General features: G+C 44.8%; 1 protein-coding gene across 4 annotated transcripts in view; it reads left to right on the top strand.

Moving 5' to 3' along the window:
- Positions 1-27,213, top strand: part of LOC140726113 (sideroflexin-5-like) — a 263,726-nt gene that overhangs the window by 118,927 nt on the left and 117,586 nt on the right. For 2 of the 4 annotated variants that reach the window (XM_073042065.1, XM_073042066.1), the window contains exons 11-12: positions 16,211-16,326; positions 18,014-18,099. In XM_073042065.1, the coding sequence (XP_072898166.1) occupies positions 16,211-16,326; positions 18,014-18,099 (202 nt within the window). The remainder of the gene's footprint in view (positions 1-16,210; positions 16,327-18,013; positions 18,100-27,213) is intronic. The other 2 variants (XR_012098576.1, XR_012098577.1) reach the window with 1 other exon arrangement.

Raw genomic sequence — 27,213 nt, 5'->3', positions numbered from 1 at the left:
GTGGACAGTGGATAGAGTGAGCTGTGAGATTGGACAGTGAGATACTGGAGTGGACAGTGGACAGAGTGAGCTGTGAGATTGGACAGTGAGATACTGGAGTGGACAGTGGACAGAGTGAGCTGTGAGAGTGGACAGTGGACAGAGTGAGCTGTGGGAGTGGACAGTGGGCAGAGTGAGCTGTGAGAGTGGACAGTGGACAGAGTGAGCTGTGGGCGTGGACAGTGGACAGAGTGAGCTGTGGGAGTGGACAGTGGGCAGAGTGAGCTGTGAGAGTGGACAGTGGACAGAGTGAGCTGTGGGAGTGGACAGTGGACAGAGTGAGCTGTGGGAGTGGACAGTGGACAGAGTGAGCTGTGAGATTGGACAGTGGACAGAGTGAGCTGTGGAGTGGACAGTGGACAGAGTGAGCTGTGAGAGTGGACTGTGGGCAGAGTGAGCTGTGGGAGTGGACAGTGGACAGAGTGAGCTGTGAGAGTGGACAGTGGATAGAGTGAGCTGTGAGATTGGACAGTGAGATACTGGAGTGGACAGTGGACAGAGTGAGCTGTGAGATTGGACAGTGAGATACTGGAGTGGACAGTGGACAGAGTGAGCTGTGAGAGTGGACAGTGGACAGAGTGAGCTGTGGGAGTGGACAGTGGGCAGAGTGAGCTGTGAGAGTGGACAGTGGACAGAGTGAGCTGTGGGCGTGGACAGTGGACAGAGTGAGCTGTGGGAGTGGACAGTGGGCAGAGTGAGCTGTGAGAGTGGACAGTGGGCAGAGTGAGCTGTGGGAGTGGACAGTGGACAGAGTGAGCTGTGAGATTGGACAGTGGACAGAGTGAGCTGTGGAGTGGACAGTGGACAGAGTGAGCTGTGGGAGTGGACAGTGGACAGAGTGAGCTGTGGGAGTGGTCAGTGGACAGAGTGAGCTGTGGGAGTGGACAGTGGACAGAGTGAGCTGTGGGAGTGGACAGTGGACAGAGTGAGCTGTGGGAGTGGACAGTGGGCAGAGTGAGCTGTGAGAGTGGACAGTGGACAGAGTGAGCTGTGGAGTGGACAGTGGACAGAGTGAGCTGTGGGAGTGGATAGTGGACAGGGTGAGCTGTAGGAGTGGATAGTGGACAGAGTGAGCTGTGGGAGTGGACAGTGGGCAGAGTGAGCTGTGAGAGTGGACAGTGGACAGAGTGAGCTGTGGGAGTGGATAGTGGACAGGGTGAGCTGTAGGAGTGGATAGTGGACAGAGTGAGCTGTGGGAGTGGACAGTGGGCAGAGTGAGCTGTGAGAGTGGACAGTGGACAGAGTGAGCTGTGGAGTGGACAGTGGACAGAGTGAGCTGTGGGAGTGGATAGTGGACAGGGTGAGCTGTAGGAGTGGATAGTGGACAGAGTGAGATAATGGAGTGGACAGTGAGATATCAGAGAGAATAGTGGACAAAGTGAGCTGTGGGAATGGACAGTGGATAGTGAGATAATGGAGATAATATATCAGGGATGGGGTAAGAAGGGGAGGAGGGGCATTAACAGAAGTTAGAGAATTCAACCCAGTCTCCCAGTCTGCATCGGGTCTCACCAATAACTGGGAGACTGTCACCAGACTGGGAGACTGTTTCACTGAACACCTACGCTCTGTCCGCCAGAGAAAGCAGGATCTCCCAGTGGCCACACATTTTAATTCCACGTCCCATTCCCATTCTGATATGTCTATCCATGGCCTCCTCTACTGTCAAGGTGATTTGGAGGAACAACACCTTATAAACCGTCTGGGTAGCCTCCTACCTGATGGTATGAAAATTGACTTCTCTACCTTCCGTTAATGCCCCCACACCCCTTCTTACCCCATCCCTGATTTATTTAGTTTCCCCCCCTTTTTTTTCTCTCTCTCTCTGCCCATCACTCTGCCTGTTCTCCATCTCCCTCTGGTGGCTCTCCTCCCCCTTTCTTTCTCCCTAGGCCTCCTGTCCCATGATCCTTTCCCTTCTTCAGCTCTGCATCCCTTTTGCCAATCACCTTTCCAGCTCTCAGCTCCACCCCACCCCTTCCGGTCTTCTCCTATCATTTCGCATTTCCCCCTCCCCCTCCTACTTTCAAATCTCTTACTATCTTTCCTTTCAGTTAATCCTGACGAAGGATCTTGGCCCAAAACATCGACAGTACTTCTTCCTATAGACGCTGCCTGGCCTGCTGCGTTCCACCAGCATTTTGTGTGTGTTGCTTGGATTTCCAGCATCTGCAGATTTCCTCGTGTTTGCTTGGGGAATAAAGAGGGCCTTTTTTGGAAGAATGAGCAAAAAAAAGTGGCAGATGGAACACAGTATTGGGAGATGAATGATAATGCATTTTGGTAAAAGGAACAATAGTGCTGATTATTCTTTAAATGGGGAGAAGGTTCAAACTTCAGAGGTGCAGAGGGACTTAGGAGTCCTTGTGCAAGACTCCCAGAAGGTTAATTTACAGGTTGAGTCTGTGGTAAAGAATGTAACTGTAATGTTGGTATTTATTTTAAGGGGAATAGAATATAAAAACAAGGACAATAGACAATAGGTGCAGGAGTAGGCCATTCAGCCCTTCAAGCCAGCACCGCCATTCACTTTGATCATGGCTGATCATCCACGATCAGTACCCCATTCCTGCCTTCTCCCCATATCTCTTGACTCCGCCATCTTTAAGAGCTCTATCTAACTCTTTCTTGAAAGCATCCAGAGAATTGGCCTCCACTGCCTTCTGAGGCAGAGCATTCCACAGATCCACAACTCTTTGGGTGAAAAAGTTTTTCCTCAACTCCGTTCTAAATGGCCTACCCCTTATTCTTAAACTGTGGCCTCTGGTTCTGGACTCCCCCAACATCAGGAACATGTTTCCTGCCTCTAGCGCGTCCAATCCCTTAATAATCTTACATGTTTCAATCAGATCCCCTCTCATCCTTCTAAATTCCAGTGCATACAAGCCCAGTCACTCCAATCTTTCAACATATGTCAGTCCCGCCATCCCGGGAATTAACCTCATGAACCTACGCTGCACTCCCTCAATAGCAACAATATCATTCCTCAAATTTGGAGACCAAAACTGAACACAATACTCCAGGTGTGGGCTCACCAGGGCCCTGTACAGCTGAAGAAGGGCCTCTTAGCTCCTATACTCAACTTCCCTTGTTATGAAGGCCAACATGCCATTAGCTTTCTTCACTGCCTGCTGTACCTGCATGCTTACTTTCAGTGACTGATGAACAAGGACACCTAGATCTTGTTGTACTTCCCCTTTTCCTAACTTGACACCATTCAGATAGTAATCTGCCTTCCTGTTCTTGCCGCCAAAGTGGATAACCTCACATTTATCCACATTAAACTGCATCTGCCATGCATCTGCCCACTCACCCAACCTGTCTAAGTCACCTTGCATTCTCCTAACATCCTGTTCATATTTCACACTGCCACCCAGCTTTGTGTCATCTGCACTTTTAATCCCTTCACCTAAATCATTAATGTATATTGTAAATAGCTGCGGTCCCAGCACCAAGCCTTGCGGTACCCCACTAGTCACTGCCTGCCATTCTGAAAAGGACCCGTTAATCCCTACACTTTGTTTCCTGTCTGCCAACCAATTTTCTATCTATGTCAGTACCCTACCCCCAATACCATGTGCTCTAATTTTGCCCACTAATCTCCTATGTGGGACCTTATCAAAGGAGATAATGCTGAGGCTTTATAAGACATTAGTCAGGCCGCACTTGGAGTATTGTCAATAGTTTGGTGCCCCGTATCTCAGAAAGGATGTATTGTCATTAGCAAGAGTTCAGAGGAAGTTCACAAGGATGATTCTCTGAATGAAGTGGTTAACATATGAAGAGCGTTTGGCAGTTATGGGCCTGTACTCGCAGGAATTTAGAAGGAAATGGGGTTGTCTCATTGAAACCTACTGAATGTAGGATGTTTCCTGTGGTGGGGATATCCAAAACTAGAGGCCACAGCCCCAAATTTGAGGGGCGATGTTTTAGAACAGAGGTAAGGAGGAATTTTTTTAGCCAGAAAGTAGTGAATCTGTGGAATGCTCTACCACAGACTGCAGTGGAGGCCAAGTCTGCGGGTATATTTAAGGTGAAAGTTGATAGTTTCCTGATTGGCCAGAGCATCAAAGGATTTGGCAAGAAGACAGGTGTATGGGGTTGAGTGGGATTCAGGATCAGCCATGATGGAATGGCGCAGCGGACTCGATGGACTGAATGGCCTAATTCTGCTCCTATATTTTTTGGTCTTATGGATATGGCTTTTGAAATAGTTTGCCATTGAGCCTACTAGGGGATCAGCTATACTAGATTGGGTGTTATGTAATGAACCGGCAGCAATTAGAGAACTTAAGCTGAAGGAGCTCTTAGGAAGCAGTGATCACAAAATGATTGAGTTCAACTTGAAATTTGATAGAAAGACAGTAAAGTATAGCAGTATCTCAGGAGAGGAAAAGAACTTTTCCCAGAGAGGAGTTGGCCAAAGTAAATTGGAAGAAGATGCTGGCAGGGATGACAGCAGAGCAGCAATTGCATGAGTTTCTAGGAAAACTGAGGAAGGTGCAGGATAGATGAATTCCAAAAACAATGAAATACTCAAATGGCAAAATAGTACAACCATGGCTGACAAGGGAAGTCAAAGCTAATGTAAAAGCAAAAGAGAGGTCATACAACAAAGCAAAAATTAGCAGGAAGACAGAGGATTGGGAAACTTTTAAAAACCTACAGGAAGCAACTAAAAGAATCATTAGAAGGAAAAAGATGAAATATGAAAGCAAGCTAGCAAACAATATCAAGATGGATAGAAATAGCTTTTTACAAGTATATAAAAAATAAAAGAAAGATGCGAGTGAATATAGAACCAGGAGAAATAACAACGGTGGCCAAGGAGATGGTAGATAAACTAAATGAGTATTTTACATCAGTCTTCACTGTGGAAGACACTAGCAGTGTGCCTGATGTTGTAGTGTGTGAAGGAAGAGAAGTGAGTGCAGTTACTGTTACAAGGGAGAAGGTGCTCAAAAAGCTGAAAGACCTAAAGGTACATAAGTCACCCAGATGAACTGCACCCTAAGGTTCTGAAAAATGTCACAGTAGAGGTTGTGGCAGCATTAGAAATGATCTTTCATCAATCATTGGATTCTGGCATTGTTCCAGAGGACTGGAAAATTCCAAATGTCACACCACTCTTTAAGAAGGGATGGAGGCAGCAGAAAGGAAATTATAGACCAGTTAGCCTGACATCAGTGGTTGGGAAGATGTTGGAATCAATTGTTAAAGGTGTGGTTATGGAGTACTTGGTGACACAAGTCATAATAGGACAAAGTCAGCATAGTTTCCTTAAGGGAAAATCTTGCCTGACGAACCTGCTGGAAATCTTTGAGAAGATTACAAGTAGAATAGATAAAGGGGATGCAGTGGACGTTGTATATTTGGATTATCAGAAGATGCCACGCGTGAGGCTGCTTACCAAGTTAAGAGCCCATGTTATTACAGGGAACTTACTGGCATGTTTAGGTGGTGTTGAGGAAACAGGTAGGTTGCAGAAGGACTTAGACAGGTTAGGAGAATGGACAAGAAAGTGGCAAATGTATTACAATGTTGAAGAATACATGCTCATACACTTTGGTAGAAGAAATGAATGTGCAGACTATTTTCTAAATGGGAAGAAAATCTAAACATCTGAGATGCAAAGGGCAGAACAACCTAAAGGTTAACTTGAAGGTTGAGTCAGTGGTGAGGAAGGAAAATGCAATGTTAACATTAATTTCAAGAGGCTACAATACAAGAGCAGGGACGTGATACTGAGGTTTCATAAGGCACTCGCAAGGCCTCACCTTGAGTATTGTGAACAGTTTTGGGCTCCTCATCTAAGAAAAAATGTGCTGGCATTGGAAGAGGTTTCAGAGGAGGTTCACAAGGATGATTCCAGGAATGAAAGGGTTACCATTTGAGGAACATTTGATTACTCTGGGTCTGTACTCGCTGGAATTTAGGAGGATGAGGGGGGATCTCATTGAAACCTTTTAAATGTTGAAAGGCCTAGATAGAGTAGATGTGGAAAGGATGTTTCCCATGGTGGGGGAGTCTAGGACAAGAGGGCACAGCCTCAGGATAGAGGGGCGTCCATTTAAAACTTTGATGCGGAGAAATTTATTGAGCCAGAGGCTGGTGAATTTGTTGAATTTGTTACCACATAACAAATTCTGCTCTTGTATCTTTTTACCTTGAAAGATGGGGATGTATTGAAACTGTTGGTGGGGAGGGGACAAGTCGCTGGAAGTGGAGGATCAGGCGTAATCTTTCTGAATGACAGAGCAGGGGCTGTGTGATCTGCTCCTGTGCCTATTTCTTCCATTCCTACCTTATCGCGTTTTCATTGCTGTTTGCAGGAGCATGCTGTGTGCAAATTAGCTGACGTCCTACATTAGTTCAGGTCCTACATTGGAACATTGATTACACCTTTAAAAAAAGTGCTTCATTGGTTATAACGCGCTTTCTAATGTCTTGAAAACAGAAAAGGTGCGACACAATCCGAGTATTTCTGTTTACATATAATTACATGCGATTTGTGCCACAGAACATCTCGGTTACCGTTTTACACTTCACAGGAGTTTCCTTCCTACTTTAGTGCCTCTCATTCTGTTATAAAGTCTCCAAGCAATAGTAGTAGTGTCGTAGTGTGTCACTCGAGTCGGGTACGATGTTCTCCAAAAGGGTTAGAATATAACTAGACTTGACTAGAACATAAAAGCAGGGATGTAATACTGAGGCTTTATAAAACACTGGCGAGGCCTCACTTGGAGTACTGAGAGCAGTTTTGGGCCCTGATCTGAGAAAGGATGTGCTGACATTTAAGAGGATTCAAAGGAGGCTCACAAAAATGATTCCAGGGTTGAAAGGCTTATTATATGAGGAATGTTTGATGGCTCTGGGGCTGTACTCACTGGAATTCAGAAGAATGAGAGGGAATCTCATTGAAACCTATCGAATGTTTTAATCGAGTAGAGGGGGATGTTTCCTACGGTGGGGAAGTCTAAGATCAGAAGACACAGCCTCACAATAAAGGGATATCCATTTAGAGCAGAGATGAGGTGGGATTTCTTTAACCAGAGGGTAGTGGATTGGTAGAATCCGTTGCCACAGGCAGCTGTTATTGGGTACATTTAAGGCAGAAGTTGATAGATTCTTGATTGGTCAGACCTTGAGGGATGTGGGGAGAAGACAGGAGATTGGGGCTGATAGGGAAAATGGATAGCCATGATGATATGTCAGGGCAGATTCAGTGGGCCACATGGCCTAATTCTGCTCCCATATCCTATGGTCTCACCAAGCAACACATACAAAATGCTGCAGGAACTCAGCATCTATGGAGAAGATTAAAGAGTCAACGTTTTGAACCAAGACTCTTCGTCAAGACTGAAAAGGAAAGGGAAAAGGACGCCATGGTAGTGTAGCGGTTAGCGCAACGCTATTACAGCTTGGCATTCTGGAGTTCAGAGTTCAATTCCGGCGCTCTCCTGTAAGGATTCTGTATGTCCTCCCCGTAGAATGTGTGGGTTTTCCCCAGATGCTCCAGTTTCCTCCCACAGGCCAAATATGTACGCTGTGCTGGATCACTAAATACTAAATAAATAAGACGGTGGAGGGAGGGGGAGGGTTACAAGCTGGCTGGAGATAGGTGAGACCAGGTGAGAGGGAAGGTGGGTGGCTAGGGAATGGGTATGAAGTAAGAAAGTGAGAGGTGGGAAGGCAAAGGGCGGAAGAAAAAGAAATATGATAGGAGAAGAGAGTGGACCATGGAAGAAAGGGAATGGGGAGGGAACCAGAGGGATGTGACAAGCAGATGAGGAGAAGAGAAGAGGTGGGAGGGGAGGAATTATCTGTAATGGGAGGAGGTGATGTTCATGTGGTCAGGTTGGAGGCTACTCAGAGAGACTATGAGGAAAACTTGCTCTCCACTCCATGTTGACAAGTGCAATACTGTGCAAAAGTTTTGGCACCCTAGTTATATATGTGTGCCTAAGACTTTTGCACAGTACTGTACTTCGATAATAAATTTACTTTGAACAACCTGCAAATACTGCAGATGCTGGGGTCAAAGCAACACGCACAACACACTGGGGGAACTCAGCACGTTGGGCAGCATCCATGGAAACGAGCAGTCAACGTTTCCGGCCAAGACCCTTCTTCAGGACTGAAGAGGAAGGGGGCAGGGGCCCTATAAAGAAGGTGGGCGGAGGGTGGGAAGGAGAAGGCTGGTAGGTGCCAGGTGAAAAACCAGTAAGGGGAAAGATCAAGGGGTGGGGAAGGGGGAGCAGGGAGGGATAGGCAGGAAAGGTGAAGAGGGAATGTAAGGGGAAAGCACTATGGGTAGTAGAAGGAGGCAGAACCATGAGGGAGGTGATAGGTAGCTGGAGGAGGAGGCAGAGTGAACTACTGGAAGTTGGAGAATTCAATGTTCATGCCAAGGGGCTGGAGACTACCCAGGCATGTTGAAAGGACTAGATAGGGTGGATGTGGAGAGGATGTTTCCTATGGTGGGGGTATTCAGAACTAGAGGGCACAGTCTCAAAACTGAGGGGCAATCCTTTAGAACAGAGGTAAGAGGGAATTTTTTTTAGCTAGACAGTAGTGAACCTGTGGAATGCTCTGCCACAGACTGCAGTGGAGGCCAAGTCTGTGGGTTTATTTAAGGCGGAAGTTGATCATTTCCTGATTGGTCAGGGCATAAAGGATATGGTGAGAAGGCAGGTGTATGGGGTTGAGTGGGATCTGGGTAAAGCCATGATGGAATAGTGGAGCAAATCGATGGGCTGAATGGCCTGATTCTGCTTCTATGTCTTATGTTCTTATGGTTTTAACATTAAACTTTGAAATTTGAAGCCCATGGGTCATAGGGAGAATATACTCCTTACAGAGAGTGGCACTGAAATGAACCCCGATCGCTGGCACTGTGAAGTGTTACGCTAACTGCCACACTACCATGCCACTGATTATGTTGGCTGGCTTTCTGAGCAGTGAAAAGTATGCCTGGAGCAGTTTCTCACTGTATCTGGGTACACATGACAATATTAAAGCATTGCCAATACCTTCTGCAGCAGAGAACATCTCTATGGAAGTCAGGGACCAAATGGAGGGAAGGACCTGACTTGCTGTCAGTAAGGTGCAGTGGTTTCTCACACTACTCTGATTTCTGTCTGTAACACTAATTTGTTGGCCCCTGACTTCTTCATGTGCCCTGTCACGTTGCCTGACATTTCAGTCGCTCTCACTTCTGACACCAAGCTGTCAACACGCCACTTACTCTGTGATCTAAAACATATGCAAAGCCCTTATTAACGGCTGCATTAACACCTTTGAGAGTGTTCAATTTTATAAGGTCTCGAGTCCAAACTAACTCACAGCTTGTAGGACACACTGGCTAAAGGATGGTATTTAATTCACAGTTACCTTGATCACTGTTCAATGTCAACCCTTAGACACTAAGAAGAAATAGCTTGCATATCTCTGGACTGCATCCCTCCTTCCTGCCAAAGCCACGCAATGGTGTGCTGGCATGATTCTTTCCCACACAGAGAGCTCATGCAGTCATCAACAATGGTAAAATACACTTCAAACAGAAAATACTAAGAGCACCCAGGGGCGACTGATCGTTCCCTGGTTGTGATTGCCTGCTCCTGACATTTACTTTTATACACACATAAACGATTCTGCAGATGCTGGAAATCCAGAGCAACACACACACACAAAATGCTGAAGGAACTCACCAGGTCAGGCAGCGTTTGTGGAGGGGAATAAAGGGACGATGTTTCAGGCTGAGACCCTTCATCAGGACTTGTTTTTATATATTTACTAGGTCTTGCCTGTTGGGACACAGTAGCAGCACAATCGCTTTACAGCACCGGCTGTGAGTTCAGGATTCAATTCCCACCTCTGTCTGTACATTCTTCCCATGACCACAGGTGCATGCACATTTCACAGGTGTGTGGGTTGGGGTCACTGAGTTGCGGGCATGCTATGTTGGGGTCGGAAGCTTGTGGGCTGCCCCCAGCGTATCCTCGCTGATAGGCATTTCACTGTAAGTTTTGATGTACTTGTGACAAATAAAGCTAATCTAATCTTTATATTCTCTGCATTGGTTGATGGCGCCCGCTTCCAGAAAGCCAGACTGTGGGCTGGTTCCTCTGAGCAGCAGAAGGATACTATCTCTCAAAAGGTGCAGGCAGTCTTGCAGCCTCTGCAACCCTGCCCATCTCCAGCATCTCTACTTCCTTCCTGACGTCCAACATCCCAAGCATATCAACTCAGACAAGGAGAGGTTTAGGAGGTAATGGACCAAACACAGGGCAGGTGAGACCATCTCGCTGGGCAAGATAGTTGGCATAGCAGGGTGAATTGGGCTGAAGGGCCTGTATTCATACTGTGTGACTCATAATCTCCATGGGATGGGCACTAAATTCTGGTCTTGGACACTGGAAAAGATAATAGTTTTGATTTAGAGATACAGCAAGGTAACAAGCCTGTCCTGCCCAATGAACCCATGTTACTAAATTAGATCTACAGTATTGTGCAAACGCTCTAGGCACATATCTATAGCTAGGGTGGCTATAGCTACTGTAGCTAGTACTTTTCTACAGTACTGTATTTGTCAGTGTGAAGTGGAGAGAGAGAGAGAGTTTGTAAATCTGGCGGGAGCAAAGGATGCTGTGAATGACGAGTGTGGAGAGTGGTGGGAGGGGTGTGGGACAGGTGGCAAGGAGGAGTGCCGGGGCGGAGGGTGGCACAGGTGCAGACTCACACAACTCTGAGACACCAGGCAAGGTCATTTGATTTCAAACAATCGACTTGTTATCACAGGGTCTCTGGTGCTTCCCGTTCCCTCCGCTCTCCCTTCCCCTTTTCCCAACCACAATTCCCCTCTCCCTGCTCCCTTCCCACTCTCAATCCACAACAGAGTCCAATATCAGAATCAGGTTTATCATCATTCACATATCTCATGAAATTTGGGTTTTTTGTGGCAGCAGTACAGTACAAGACATAAAATTAATACAGTACTGTGCAAAAAGTCTTAAGCACATATATATAGTTCGGGTGACCAATTAACCTAGTAATCCATATGTCTTTGGAATGTGGGATGAAACCAGAGCCCCTGAGGAAACAACTGTGGTCACAGGGAGAATATACAAACTGTTTACAGACAGCAGTGGAATTCAACCCCACTCGCTGGCACCTCAATAGCATTATGCTAACGACTTTGCTACCGTTCTGGTACTTTAACTTTAAATGTCACTGTAATAATCATGCCATTCACTAACAGCTGAATACTGTCATAAAATATCAGGAACATAACTGAACCTAAAAGCTCCTGTGCTATAGGAGCCAATCGATGTCTATAAATTTCTAATGCTCATAGAGGACCCAGATATTAAATGCAGCATTGAAACTCCATACTGATGTACTTATCCTGCAAGAATCAAAGTCAATGCCTAGTTTATGCAAGGATGTGATGTTAAGGCTTTATAAGACATTTGTCAGAATGCATTTGGAGTATTGTGAGCAGTTTTGGGCCCCTTATCAAAGAAAAGGGTTTAGAGGAGATTCATGAGAATGATCCCGGAAATTAAAGGGTTAATATATGAGGAGCATTTCATAGTTCTGGACCTTTAGAAGAATGAGAGAGAATCTCATTGAAACCTACTGATAATTGAAAGACCTCAATACAATGAACATGCTGAGGATGTTTCCAATAGTGGGGGAGTCTAGTTCCAGAGGGCACAGCTTCAGAATAGAGGAACATCCATTTAGCACCAAGATAAGGAGGAATTTCTTTAGCCAGAGGGTGACAATCTGTGGTATTCATTACCATAGATGATTATGGAGGCCAAGTCATTGAGTATATTTAAAGCAAAGGTTGATGGGTTCTTGATCAGTCAGGGTGACAAAGACTAATGGGAGAAGGCTGGATAATCAGGACTCATTAAGGGTCTCAGCCCGAAACGTCGACTCTTCATTCCTCTCCATAAATGCTGCCTGACTTAATGAGTTCCTCCAGCATTTTGTATATTTTACCTGGATTTCCAGCGTCTGCAGAATCTCTTGTGTTTATGAACCTCTGATCTGTTATTGTTTTCCCTTGTATTATTCAGTGCACTGATGTGATGAAAGGATTTGTATGGATGACATGTAAAACAAGGTTTTTCACTGTACCTTGGTATACACTCAGTGACCTCTCAGCTGCTTGTTAATGCAAGTATCTAATCAACCAATCATATGACACCAACTCAATGAAGATATGGTCAAAAGGTTCAGTTGTTGTTCAGACCAAACATCAAAATGGGGAAGAAATGTGATATGTGATCCTGACTGTAGAATATTTGTTGGTGCCAGATGGGGTGGTTTGAGTATCTCTGAAAATGGTGATCTCCTGGGATTTTCACACATAATTGTCTTTCGAATTTAAACATCCATAAAGTGGCAGTTCTGTGAATGAGAATGCCATATTATTGAGAGAGGTCAGAGGAGAATGGCCAGACTGGGTCAAGCCGACAGGAAAACAACAGTAACTCAAATAACCAAGTGTTACAACAGTGCTCTGCAGAAGAGATTCTTTGAATTTTGAAGTGGATGGGGCACAGCATCAGAAGACCATGAACATACACTCAGTGGCCACGTTATTAGATACAGGAGGTACCTAATAAAGTGACTACTGAGTGTATGTAGCACTAATAAACAAATTTACCCCTCTCAACTTTTGGGAGGCGGTGTAGAGATACGTCTCTACCAAAGGAGGTATAAGGTGCTCCTTCCCTCCGCTCCCCTACAGGTCACCCTTGGGCAAGGTGTAGCACCTCCTTAGCCCCCTGATCAGGGTCATGTGAAGCCATGGGAGCAGGTGGTGGATGGTTGTATGAGCAGCCGGTGTAGATCACAAGTCCTGCTTATCTGACCACTGACACCAGGCAGACAATCTCTGATAATGGCTGGGGTCACCCGTCTTGTAAAGACACTGTTCAGAGAAGGCAATGGCAAACCACTGCTGTAAAAAACTTTACCAAGAACAATCATGGTCCTGGATGGAAGACCATGATTACCCACATCATACGAGAATGTTCACATTCCGAGGTTGCTCTTAACGTATCACTTTTCTGTGAGCATCAACTTTCTCTTTTGAACCAATTTAAAACTTCTGCACTTCTGTGAGAATACTACTGATGGAAATTCAACTCTTTCTTTCTTTTGTGATAACATAGATAAAACCAAATCAAACAGGAACAATCTACCCTTTATAAATCCGGACCACCACCCTCTGTCAATCCGGTCAACCCTCTGTCAATCTGGTCCACCCTCTGTCAATCCGGTCCACTCTCTGTCAATCCAGTCCCACCTCTGCCAATCCGGTCCACCCTCCTCTGGCAATCCAGTCCACTCTCTGTCAATCCAGTCCACTCTCTGTATGTCCGGTCCACCCTCTGTCAATCCAGTCTACACTTGGTAAATCCATTTAACAATCTACCCTTTATAAATGCATTTTGTTCAAAAGAAGCCCTGTCTGACTGCTAGAATAAAACAGCAGAAACAGAAGACTAGATGATGTATAGTGGAGAGAAACTCAGTTAATGATTCAGATCAGTGACCCTTCTTCAGAACCAGGAAAGTGAGAAATCAAATGTGTCTTAAATTGTGGAGACGGGGAGGAGCTGAAAGGAGAGTGTTTCTGTGATAGGATGCTGACCAGTGTTGTCAAGGTAACCATTACCAGCAGTTAGAAACAGCGGGGAAAAACAAAGGAACAAATTAAAAGTGAAAATATCCAGCAACATCTGCGGAGAGAGGAAAAAAAAGCAAGTTACCTTAAGTTGTTGAATTCAGTATTGAATCCCAAAGGCTACGGTGCGCAGATAGAAAGTTCAATGCTCAAAGTAAATTTGTTACCAAAGTACGTATGTCACCATGCATAATACCTTGAGATTTATTTTCTTGCAGGCATTCAGAGTAGAACAAAGAAACACAATTGAATCATAAATAACTACACACAAAGACTGACAAACAACCAATGTGCAAACTAAGACTAATTGTACAAATAAAATAAATAAATAAATAAATAAATAAATAGATAGATAGATAGATAGATAGATAGATAGATAAATAACTAACTAACTAACTAACTAACACTGAGAACATGAGTTGTAGAGTCCTTGAAAATGAGTCTGTAAGTTGTGGAGTCAGTTCAGTGATGAGGTGAGTGGAGTTAACCTACTCTAATATCAATCTAACATTTCCTTCCTACTTAGCCCTCTGTTTTGTTTGCAAGGGCATCACAGTAGCACAGCTCAGGGTGTCGGAGTTCGGAGTTTAATCCAGCTTCCACTGTTAGTCCGTCCTCCCCGTGGATGCAGGAGTTTCCTCCAGGTGCTCCGGTTTCCTCACACAGCACTAACTCTAGCTTTGACCTGCACCACACTGCCTCCGGTGGAGCGTGCTGGCTCCGATGTCTCTGTCCTGGTCGCTATAAACAGACTACACCGCAGTTTGAGGCTTCGTCCTCACTCTGACCAAGGCCACACAGCTGTCCACCAATAAATCAGTGAATTGCAGTAGCAGCGTTCCACATTTACAATGTCAAACAGGGTACTGCAATCACAAAAAAAAGCAACAAAGATGATCACTCGCTGTGAGACTGCACACTGCCTTCACACATCGATTCATCCGATGCTTCTCTGATGTAGGCAGCATGTCAAAAATCACCAAGTTCAGCTCCCTCAGTTTCTCAGCCAATGAACAATTCATTGATGGGACAGACCTGCAGAAGGATTAGACAGATTAGGAGAATGGGCAAGGAAGTGACAGTTTGAATATAGTGCAGGAAAGTGTATAGTTGTGACTTTGGTAGAGGGTATAAAGGCACAGACTATTTTCTAAGCAGGGAGAAAATTCAAAGATGCAAAGGGACTCATTGTGCAGAATTCCCTGAAGGTTAACTTGCAGGATGAATCAGTGGTAAGGAAGGCCAATACCATATCAGCATTCCTTTCAAGATGACTAGAATATAAAAGCAAGAATGTAGTACTGAAGATTTATAAATCATTTATCAGACCACTCTTGGGGTTTTATGAGCAGTTTTAGAAACATAGAATGGACTAGAATGTCACTAGAATGGACATTGAGAAGATGTTTCCTATAGCGGATCAGTCTCAGAATAGAAAGAAATCCATTTAAAACAGAGATGAGGAGGAATTTCTTTAGGTGGTGAATCTGTGGAAATCGTTGCCAGGCAGCTGTGGAGGCCAGGTCTTTTAGTATATTTAAGATGGAGGTTCATAGGTTCTTGATTAATCAGGACACAAAGGTTACGGGGGAGAAGGCAGGAGAATGGGGTTGAGAGGGATAATAATTCAGCTATGATGGAACGGTGGAGCAGACTCAATGGACAGATTCTGCTCCTATGTCTTATGGTCTTACAGAAATATACAGCAACGTATAAAAGAAAAGGGCATAGGTTTATGATGAGAGTGGAAAGATTTTAAAGGGTCTCAATGGGTCAGGTAGCATCAGTGGGGAGAACTAGAGTCAATATGCTAACTGAACATTGTAGTCACTGTTGTGGGTTGAGACCCTTCATCTGGTCTAATTCTCTCCACAGTCCACGTGTCTGCAAAGAGACACAACTGAGGTATATAAAACAATGAACGTGTATAGCTGTTGTAGGCTAGAGGAGACTGATCCCCATATCTCAGGTAGATAAAGCTAAAGAAGACCAATTTAGAGTAAGGACGAAGGGATTCAGAGGGGATCTTATTCACTCAGACAGTAATGAGCAATACACACAAATCGCTGCAGGTCTGTGGAGGGGAGCAAACAGTCAACATTTCGGGCCAAGACTGGAGAGGAAGGAGGCAGAAGCCAGAATGAGAAGGTGTGGTGGGGAATGAGTACAAGCTGGCAGGCGATAGGTGAGGGGAGAAGGTAGGTGTGTGGGAGGAGGGTGGGTGGAGTAAGAAGATAGGAGGTGATAGGTAGAAGAGGTAAAGGGCTAAAGAAGAAGGAATCTGATAGGAGCGGAGCATGGACCACGGGAGAAAGTGAAGGAGGGAGGTGATGGGGAGGAGAAGAGAAGGGATGAAAGGGGATAAGTTGTGAGTTTGCTGGCACAATGGTGGAGTCAGTCACTGGCTACAGGTCAATTAGCTGATAGTGATGTTGAGTGCTGTGTACACTTGTTATCCTGCAGCTGCGGCTAACGTGAGCAATGTGGTGCTGATGAGGCACAGTGAGCTGGAGGAGGGAATCTCAGTCTTGGATGAGCATGGAAACACCATTGGGTTCTCCAGGATCGCTGCCAGACATGTACGTATTTAACTAGCTCCGTTTGCCATCTTCCACAATTCATTGCTGTTTCTGTGTATAAAGTCACAGTACTGTGCAGAAGTCTGAAGCACATATATATAGCTAGGGAGCCTAAGACTTATACACGGTACTGTAGTAATTTTATGTATTGCACTGTACTGCTGCCACAAAAACAATTTATGACATATGTCAGTGATGGTAAACCTGATTCTGATCTGGGTTTCTATTGTGTACTGAGAGTGGGAAGGGGGCAGAGAGAGGGGAATCATGGTTGGGAAAAGGGAAAGGAGAGGGGAGGGAGTGGGAAGCACCAGAGAGATGTTCTGTAATGATCATTAAGCCAATTGTTTGGAACTAAATTACCTTGCCACGTGTCTCAGGGCTGGGTGTGTCTGCACCTGCGCCACCCCCCACCACTGGCAGTCCTTCTCTGCCACCTGTCCACACATCCCTCCTCAGCATTCCCAACATCCTTTGCTCCCACCAGATTTACAAACTCACACTCCGCTCCATGTTGACAAATACAGTACTGTATAAAAGTCCTAGGCACCTTAGCTATATACTGTATATATGCCAAAGACTTTGCATGGTATTGTAGATAGCACAGATACAGGCCCTTCAGTCCAAACGTCCATCAGCAAGCCCACCGCAGGCTGAACGCTGAAGACAGCCTGTCCTGGGATCAGATGACTGTGTATATGCGTTGGAGGTTGTGGATGTGGGGAGGGAGGAAAGAGGCTTGTTTTGCTGTTGTTGCTTTGTTGCTTGTTGTGGGTTCTGTGTTGCTTCTGTTGCTTTTAACATTCTGTTGAACATGGTGGACATGCTATGTTGGCACGGAATATGTGGCAACACCTGTGGGCTGCCCCAGCACGTCCTTGAGTGTGTTGGCTGTTAATGCAGACAACTCATTTCACTGATGTACACGTGACAAATAACTCTAAATCTGAATTATACCTTTGACTGGCGTATGTTGTGTTGCAGCAGCTGTTTCTTGGTTTTGTGGCTGTCTGTGGGAAGACAGATCTCAGGGTTGTATACCCATACACTCTGTTAATATTTGAATCTTTGAAATGAATCAAAGTACTTGAGAGGAGACGGGGAGGAGGCAATGTGGGAAGGTTGATTAGTGATGAGGAAATTGTCATCTACTAATGTCAATACATTAGATATTCAGAGGAGGTGGAGATCCTCGGAGCAGGAACCATGGCAGGCGCTGTCAGTCAGCACAAATTATTGCCAGCCAGACAGTTAGCTGATTAGACACATCAACAGACAGGCATCCATTGGCCAGCCTCCACCAGGCAGCCATTGGCTGGGCTGCAGAGAGAATAGAGAGAGCACTGGAGACCACAACAGAGCAGTGGAGGTGAGATCAGACCAAGAGGGAAAACTGGGGCAGGAAATTAAAGAGTGGTCCATGGTCCATCTATCACCTACTATTCTTGCTCCACCCCTCACCAACCCCTGCCTCAACCTTTTATACTGGCTGTCCCTCTCTATCTTTCTAGTCCAGACCTAAAATGTCAACTGTCCATTTTCCTGCTGCTGAGTACCTCTAGCATTTTGTGTGTTGATCCAGATTTCAAGTATCTGCAGAATCTCTTGAGTCTGAGACCATATGATGTCGTGTCAGGTTGAGTCTTCCGTCACCAAGTTTGCCGATATTGACTTCTATTTCCTCCAGGCACTGATGGAGACTGCCTTAACTCGTATCGTCCTCCCGATCCCCATCCTTGTTCTGCCACCGGTTATCATGTCGTTCCTGGAGAAGTAAGTGTTAACACTGTCACTTTGGTTCTGTCGGTTCTTCCTTCCACAGCCCCTCCTGTTAAAATCAGTGGGCTATAGTTTCCCCAGAGGAGCTGCTCTGAAACATTCTCCCCTCTTGTCCTGTAACAGCTACAGAGAAAGCGATAAAAAAAATAGGCCTAGTGAAAATAGGCCCTTGAAAAGCCTAAATAGAGTGGATGTGGAGAGGATGTTTCCTATAGTGGGGGAGTCTAGGACCAGAGGGCACAGATAGAGTGGACATGGAGAGGATGTTTCCTATAGTGGGGGAGTCTAGGACCAGAGGGCACAGATAGAGTGGACATGGAGAGGATGTTTCCTATAGTGGGGGAGTCTAGGACCAGAGGGTGCATTTTCAGAATAGAAGGACATCCCTTTAGGACAGAGACGAAGAGGAATTTTTTTGGCCAGATGGTGGTGAATCTGTGGAATTCATTGCCACAGACGGCTTTGGAGGCCAAATCATTGGGTATATTTAAAGTGGAGGTTGATAGGTTTTTGATTAATCAGAGCGTCAAAGGTTACAGTGAGAAGGCCAGAGAATGGGGTTGAGAGGGATATAAATCAACCATGATAGAATGCAGAGAAGACTCGATGGGCAAATGGCCTAATTCTGCTTCTATGTTGTATGGTCTCCTGGTCTAATAAGGGTGAAAGATTACAATGACATTAATTGTGAGGTCAAGCCCATTTTATAGATGGATAGACAGATCCGAAAGGAAATTGCATAGTCACAGTAGCATTACAAGTGCACCGATATACAAATGTTAGAAGAGAAGTAGAAAGAATAAAAGATGAGTTACCACAAACAGTCTAACAGGAGGGGGGGGATCATCACTTCCCTGTCTATAGATGACTCAGTATAGAGCTTAATGACCTCATAAAACACTCTTTGGAGAAGTGCAGTTGTCTTAATCTATTACTAAAAGTGCTCCTCTGTTCAGCCAAGGTGGCATGCAGAGGGTGAGAAACATTGTCCAGGATTGCCAAGATTTTCTGCAGGGTCCTTTGTTCTATCACAGGCTCCAGTGTGTCCAGTTTAACTCCTATAACAGAGCCTGGCTTTCTAATCAGTGTACTGAGAGGGTGCAGATGAGACTTGCCGGGATGAGCTAAGAGGGTGAACAAGATGGGTTGGGTTTGCTTTCTTTGGAGGGGGAAGATCCCGACAGAGATGTATAATATATACAAGTATAGGTAGCAGAAGACTTGTCTGCATGGCAGAAATATCTAAGGGCTCACGTAACGAGTGAAAGGTTCAACGGGGATCTGAGGAAGCACTTCTTTCAATCAGAAGGTGGGTAGTGTCATAAACACAAAGTGGAGAAGACAACATTGGAGAAGCATCTGGAAGAGCAGGTGAATCGATAAGGCACAAATGCCGGCAAATCGGGTTGTGGACATGGCTCAGCACACCATTGAAACCAGCTTTCACTGGTCTACACTTCTCGTTGCCTCAGTAAAGCAGCCAGCCTAATCAAAGACCCCTCCCACCCCGGGTATTCTGTGCGGGTTGCTCTGGATTTCCAATATCTGCAGATTTTCTCATGTTTGGGATACTAGAGGAACTCTGTGTTAAGCAACATCTGTGGTGGGAGTGGGGGTGAGGGGGGAGAGGAAATGCTATATAGGAGTGTGCCACGTACTCTTGGCTTGACCGGCTGGAAAAAGTTGACAGGAATGTAATGCCCTGGTTCAGATTTTTACTGCTATGCTGTAGGTATTTCATTTTAGCAGTTCTGTAAGAGCAGTCCGTTCTGCTTTTAGCATGTTTGTGTTTGAGCTAAATTAGGGGGCTATGTTGTTCAACTAAAGGGCTGGGCAGAGGGGTTTAGGTGATGGACACTGGTGTGGATCGAGGTCATTTTGGCCGGAGCTGAGGGAAGATGTCTGAGGATGCCGTCCCTGTTGCCCAAGGTATTTTGTGCAAATGAATGGCTTCAAGGAGGAAGACCAATGCTCCCGTAGTATTGTTGGAGATGGATTTAGAGTGACATTCGGAAGGTGGTGTGTGCTTCCATGCAGACAGTGGGTCCAATGCACGAGTTAAAGACAACTTCAAGACGAGCTCCAACTTATGTGCACATTTAGACTGGGTTAACTGTAATGGGCCCTTTTTCTTTTTTCTTTTTCTTTTTCCTACTAACTGTTCGATAAAGCTAACATTTGTAAATATATGTTCTTTATAATTGTATGCAGTGTACGATCTGTTACTTCTTGACAAAGGCTAATTGCACGGGGACAGTATTTACACAGTATCCACATGGATCGGGGCCGTCGGTGGGTGACATATCCCAACCTCACAGGTTTGGTGGGACCCAAGTCACATCGACCCTAGATATACAGAGCCTGAGAAACATGGTTTTCTCATCACTGAGTCCAGTAGTGGTTAGCAAGGGGCTAATGAGCCGCATCTGTAGAGACGCCCAGTGAAAAGGGGTTTCAGGAACGTGGGGGGAGATTAAAAACAGCAGAACTTCTTCTGTGAACAATGAACTCATGAACAGTATCTCACTAAGTTTACTCTTCTTTTTCACTACTCAGCACGAACTGGATGGACTGAAGGGCCTGTACCTCTCTATGACATTGAAACCTATCGAATATTGAAAGGCCTAAATAGAGTGGACATGGAGAGAATGTTTCCTATAGTGGGGGAGTCTAGGACCAGAGGGTACAGCCTCAGAATAGAGATTCGTCCATTCAGAACAGAGATGAGGAGGAATTTCTTTAGCCAGAATTAATTGCCACAGCGGCTGAGGAGGCTAAGTTATTGAGTATTTTTAAAGCAGAAGTTGATAGGTTCTTTATTGGTAAGGGCATCAAAGCTCACAGGGAGAAGGCAGGCGAATGGAGTTGAGAGAGATAATAACTCAACCATCATGCAGTGCTGGATCAGACTCAAAGGGTCGAATGGCTGAATTCTGCTCCTATGTCTTATGGTCTTATGTACACACATACTGTATATTTCTTATTATATTTTATGGTATATCCTGTATTGCTGCTGGAAAACAACACATTTTGCTCCTGTCTTATGGGCTTTTGTATATAGAAAGAGATTGATAAAGGTTTATAAGATTACAAGAGGCTGAGATAAAGTGGATAAGTGGTATCTTTTTTCCCAGGGTCAAAATATCTTTTGCAAGAGGGCATGTATTGAAAGTGAAGGGGGAAAGTTTAAAGGCGATGTGTTGGGCAAGTTGTTTTTTACACAGAGGGTGGTGGGTGCCTGGAATGAGCTGCCAAGGGTGGTGTTTAAGAGGTTCTTGGATAGGCACATGAATGTGCAAGTAATGGAAGGATATAGATATTATATAAAGGGTTTAGTTAGGTGTGTAAATAATTCAGCACAACATCATGGGCTGAAGGGCCTGTTCCTGTGCAGTGTGGCTTTGTGTTCTGTCAATCGGACTTAACACTTTGAAATCTTAACAAATCACTCCTTTCAAGTTCTGACAAATGAAATTCCAGTTTGTGCTATTGCATCTTACAATTTAGCCCTTTGAAGTTAGTCATTATCTGGGTAAATCCATGCTACAATCTCTCCAAAGCCAATATTCAAAATTCAAGTCTATTTATCACGTGTGCATTGAATCATGCAGTGAAATGCTTAAACAACCAGCACGTTGCAGAATGGGCTGTCACCACAGTTCCAGCACCAGTGTAGCACGCCCACCCACAGCTTACTAACCCTAACCTGTATGACTTTGGAACGTGGCAGGATGCTGCAACACCCAGAGGAAGCTATCGTTCTTAAACCATGCTGCCCAAAACTGCATATTGTACAGCATCTCCATTCAGGGCCCCAAACAGTCCTCCCAGGTGAGGCAACACTTCTGCAAATTTGCTGAGGTTTTTGGTGCTCCTGACGTGGCCTCCTGTACATTGGTGAGACCCGACATGGATTGGGGGGCCACTTTGTCAAGCACCTCTGCTCCATCTGCGAAAAGCCATTTTAATTCCTATCCCACTCCCATTCTGACATGTTGACTCATGGCCTCCACTTTTGTCACGATGAAGCCACTCTCAGGTTGCAGAATCGACCTTTAATATTCCATCAAAGTAGCCTCCAACCTGATGGCATAAACATCGATTTCTCCGACATCCAGTAATTTTTCCCACCTCCCCCTTCCTTCGTCAATTCCCCACTCTGGCCTCTTATCTCTTCTCCTCTCCTGCCTATCGTCTCCCCCCAGTGCCTCTCCTCCTACCCCTACTCTTATGGTCTGCTCTCCTCTCCCATCAGATTCCTTCTCCTCCAACCCTTCACCTTTTCTGCCAAACTTCTGCCAGCTTCTCAATTCAACCACCTGGCTTCTTCCAGCTTGTCCTCCTTCCCCTGCCCCCACCTTCTTTTCTGGCAAATTGGCACTTCCTTTCCAATCCTGATGAAGGGTCTTGGCCCAAAACATTGGCTGTTTATTCATTTCCATAGACCAGCCTGACCTGCTGAGTTCCTTCAGCATTTTATGTGCATTGATTGTACCGTCAATGTGGTCTAACCAGGACTTCAGAAACCTATAGCATAATTCTGATTCACTTGTACTTGGTATATGGCCTGTATTTAATTAAATGTATACAGTAATTATCTCTGATACCTTTTTAATATTGCACATACATGTATTTCCATGTCTCTTTGGACATTGGTTGGAGTGAATTTGCTCCTACCAAAACATATTTGATGATTTTTAATTCCCTCTTTAAACATAAACTTACTGAAATCTGCCATGACAGTGATAAATTTAGCTGTCCCCGGTATGTTCTCTGCTTCAAACAGCTTCAACTTGTGCTAATAAACACCTCAACCTGCAGCTCGGCTGTTTGTTTAGCACAAGGAAGTGAATTAGAGGCGATAACGTAAACGTAGCTCGCCCACGAAAATACCCCTCAGCGAAATGTCATGTTGCACTGGTGCACTTCACCCCCTGAACAAGCCACTTGCCAATTTACAACACAGACTCACAGGCTGACTCGTAAGTCATCTGTTCACACATAGAAGGATGCAGTCCCAGACAAGGGAATGGAGAACACTTCCTGCAGCCAGAATTATTTACAGTGGTGAAGGGCTTTTATGGAACATAGAACAGAGAACAGTATAACATTGGAACAGGCCTTTTGTCCCACAAAGTTGTACCGATCCAATTAGATTAATAATCAAATGGGCCTCCTAACTACCACTTCTGCCTACCCACTATCCATTTCCCTCACATTTATGTGTCAATCAAATTGTCTCTTAGAAGTCCCTAACGTTCTCATCTCTACCGCCACCCTAGGCTGCACATTCCGGGCATCCTCCACTGTCTGTGCATAAAAAACTTGCCCCTCACATCTCCTTTGAAATTACCTCTCTCTCCTTAAATGCATGCCCTCTGGTATTAGACATTTCAACCCTGAGAGAAAAAAATACTCTCCACTCTGTCTATGCCTCTCTTAATCTTATAAACCTCTATCTGATCTCCCCTCAGCTCCCACTGCTCCAGAGAAAACAACCCAGGTTTATCCAACATCTCATTACAGCATATGCCTTCTAATCCAGGCAGGATCCTGGACTCTCATGTTCTCGATATTTATTGTTTTTTCTTTTGTATTTGCAGTTTGTTGTCTTTGCACATTGGTCATTTGTCAGTGTATACTTTCAAGAAAACAAATCTCAGGGTAGTATATGGTGACATATCTGTGTTTTGATAATAAATTTATTTTGAACTTTGAAACCTCTGCACCCTCTCCAGAGCCTCAACATCCTTCCTAAAATGGGGCCACCAGAACTGTACGCGATACTCCAAATTCAGCCTAACTGCAATATAACTTCCTCACTTTTGAACTCAGTGACTCAAAGAAACATAGAAAACCTACAGCACAATACAGGCCCATCGGCCCACAAAGCTGTGCCAAACATGTCCTTACCTTAGAAATTACCTAGGGTTACCCATAGCCCTCTCATTTTCTAAGCTCCATGTACATATTCAGGAGTCTCTTAAAAGCCTATTATCGTAACCGCCTCCACCACCGTCGCCAACAGCCCATTCCACACACTCACCCCTCTTTGCATAAAAAGACTTACACCTGACATCTCCTCTGTACCTCCTTCCAAGCACCTTAAAATTGTGCCCTCTCGTGTTAGCTATTTCAGAAGCTAAGAAAAAGCCTCTGACTGTCCACCATATGCCTTCTTAACCACAGAGTCTATCTGCACAGCTGCTTTGAGTGTCCTATGGACTCGGACCCCAAGATCCCTCTGATCCTCCACACTGCCAAGAGTCTTACCATTAATACTATATTCTGCCATCATATTTGACCTACCAAAATGAACCACCTCACACTTATCTGGGTTGAACTCTATCTGCCACTTCTCAGCCCAGTTTTGCATCCTATCAATGTCCCACTGTAACCTCTGACAGCCCTCCACACTATCCACAACATCTCTAACCTTTGTGTCATCAGCAAATTTGCTAGCCCATCCCTCCACTTGCTCATCCAGGTCATTTATAAAAATCACGAAGAGTAAGGGTCCCAGAACAGATCCCTGAGGCACTCCACTGGTTACTGACCATGATAAATATGACTTGTCTATAAACACTCTGCCTTTTGTGGGCAAGCCAGTTCTGGATCTACACAGCAAGGTCCCCTTAGAACCCATGCCTCCTTACTTTCTCAATAAGTCTTGCATGAGGTGCCTTATCAAATGCCTTGCTGGAATCCATATACACTACATCTCCTGTTCTACCTTCATCAATGTGTTTAATCACATCCTCAAAAAATTCAATCAGGCTCTTAAGGCATGACCTGCCTTTGACAAAGCCATGCTGACTATTACTAATCATATTATGCCTCTACAAATGTTCATGAATCCTGCCTCTCAGGATCTTCTCCATCAAGTTACCAACCACTGAAGTAAGACTCACTGGTCTATCATTTCCTGGGCTATCTCTACACCCCTTTCTTGAATGAGGGAATAACATCCACAACCCTCCAATTCTCCGGAACCTTTCCCATCCCCATTGATGATGCAAAGATCATCGCCAGAGGCTCAGCAATCTCCTCCCTCGCCTCCCACAGTAGCCTGGGGTACATCTTATCCGATCCCGGTGACTTATCCAACTTGATGCTTTCCAAAAGCTCCAGCACATCCTCTTTCTTAATATCTAATTAAGATATCGACTCGACTAATATAGACAAGCTTACCTTATCCCTTCTTAAGTACCCTGTCTATGCTTCTCAGAATCAAATATGAAAAATGACAGAATGTGAAAGAAAGAGAATGACTCAGACATCTCCTCGTCAAAGAGAAATGGAGCAGGAGATAAAACGACCATGCAAGGAGGCAAGGTAAAACTAGTCATAGAGTCATAGAGAAGTACAGCACAGAAACATCCAGTCTGTGCCGAACCATTAAAGCTGTCTACTCTCATCGTCCTGCACCTGCACTACCTCTCCCATCCATTTACCTATCCAATCTTCTTTCAAACACTGAAGTCAAGCTCGCATGCACCACTTGCGCTGACAGCTCGTTCTACACTCTCACAACCGTCTGAGAGAAGAAGTTTCCCTCATGTTCCCCTTAAACTTCCCACCTTTCACCCTTAACCCATGAACTCTGGTTGTAGACCCACCCAACTTCAGTGGAAAAAGGTCTACTTGCATTTACTCAATTTACACCTCTCATAATTTTGTATACCACATTCAAATCTCTCAATTTTCTACGTTCCAAGTAATAAAGTCCTAACCTATTCAAACTTTACATATTACTTTGGTCATCCAGACCCGGCAACATACTAGTAAATTTTCTCTGTACTCTTTCATCCTTATTTACATCTTTCCTGTAGGTAGGTGACCAAAACTGCACACAATACTCCAAATTAGGCCTCACCCATGTCTTATACCACTTCAACATACCACCCCATCTCCTGTACTTAACACTGTAGTCAGGGGATGATGGCCCTGAATCATCATTAGACCATCGATATAGGAGCACAATTAGGGATTTTGCCCATTGATAATAAATTTACTTTGAACTTCGAAGCGTTATCCCAAAGTTAGAGTGGGAAGGAAGCTCAGGTCAAGCAGGAATAGACTGATAGAAAGAGAAGGTGAAACTGTGAAGGAGGGTTGTTGGGACCCTAAAGGGTTTCTAATTTACAAAAAAAAACTATTCCAATTTACACTGTGGTTAACATTTTCAGTCGTTCAATGGTTCCATTTAATATCAGTGAATATATACAGTGTACAACCTGAAATTCTTGCTCTTGCAGAAATTCACAAAAACAGGAGAGAACCCTGATGAATGACAATAAAATGTTAGAAGCCCTAGCCCCCTCTTTCCCCTCCCACACACAAGCAGCAGCAAAGTATCATTCCTCCCCCATCATTTCAGCAAAGCGCATCAGCACCCACCACCCACCCAGCAAAAGCCCCTAAAGAGAGACCGTGACCTGCAGTCCAACAAAAATTGATTGTCCACCTGACAATTCTCGCTATTCCTAACTAAGGACAGAGAGGTATCATCTCTTTTCCACAGCAAGAGAGGAGACTTACAAAATCACTCACTGTTGCAGTCTGCCTTGTTTTTATTCCAAGTTTCTCCGACTCGAGAATCAGCAGGAAACTCTCACCCACCATCGGGGGGTGGGGGGGAGGGAGAGAGCAATCACCCAAGTACACCCGATCCACCGTTTGTGATGTTCCATTTCTCCCGTCATTCCTCAGTCAGTGACACTCTTTTTGGGTGAAGTTTCCCTCTGACATTCTTCTTCTTGCTCCTATTCAATTAATGTTGGAACGAACCATGTTTTCCCAATGCCAGTTGCCCTCTTATGGTGTGTCTTGATTCTGAAAATGATTGTGCTAATTCAGTCATCTGTTGGGTCAAGTTTCTGATCAAATGGTGCCACTCAACCAGATTTCCAATCTCCCTCCTTTAAGCCAATTCATCACCTTTGATTCAGCCAACAACAGTGGTGGTACCATTGATTTTCTAATCGTTAAAAAGACTTCCAATACCTTAAATTTAAAAAAAAGCTTCCTTATTAACAATTTTTTTACAGAATAGTTTGGAATTGGATTTTGAATTCTCAGCCTACCACCTCACTACTACACTGTACA

This window comes from Hemitrygon akajei, chromosome 4, assembly GCF_048418815.1.
Source record: "Hemitrygon akajei chromosome 4, sHemAka1.3, whole genome shotgun sequence".
NCBI classification, from domain to species: domain Eukaryota; kingdom Metazoa; phylum Chordata; class Chondrichthyes; order Myliobatiformes; family Dasyatidae; genus Hemitrygon; species Hemitrygon akajei.
The sequence above is the reverse complement of the archived record's forward strand: the minus strand, read 5'-3'. Positions and strand labels throughout refer to the sequence as shown.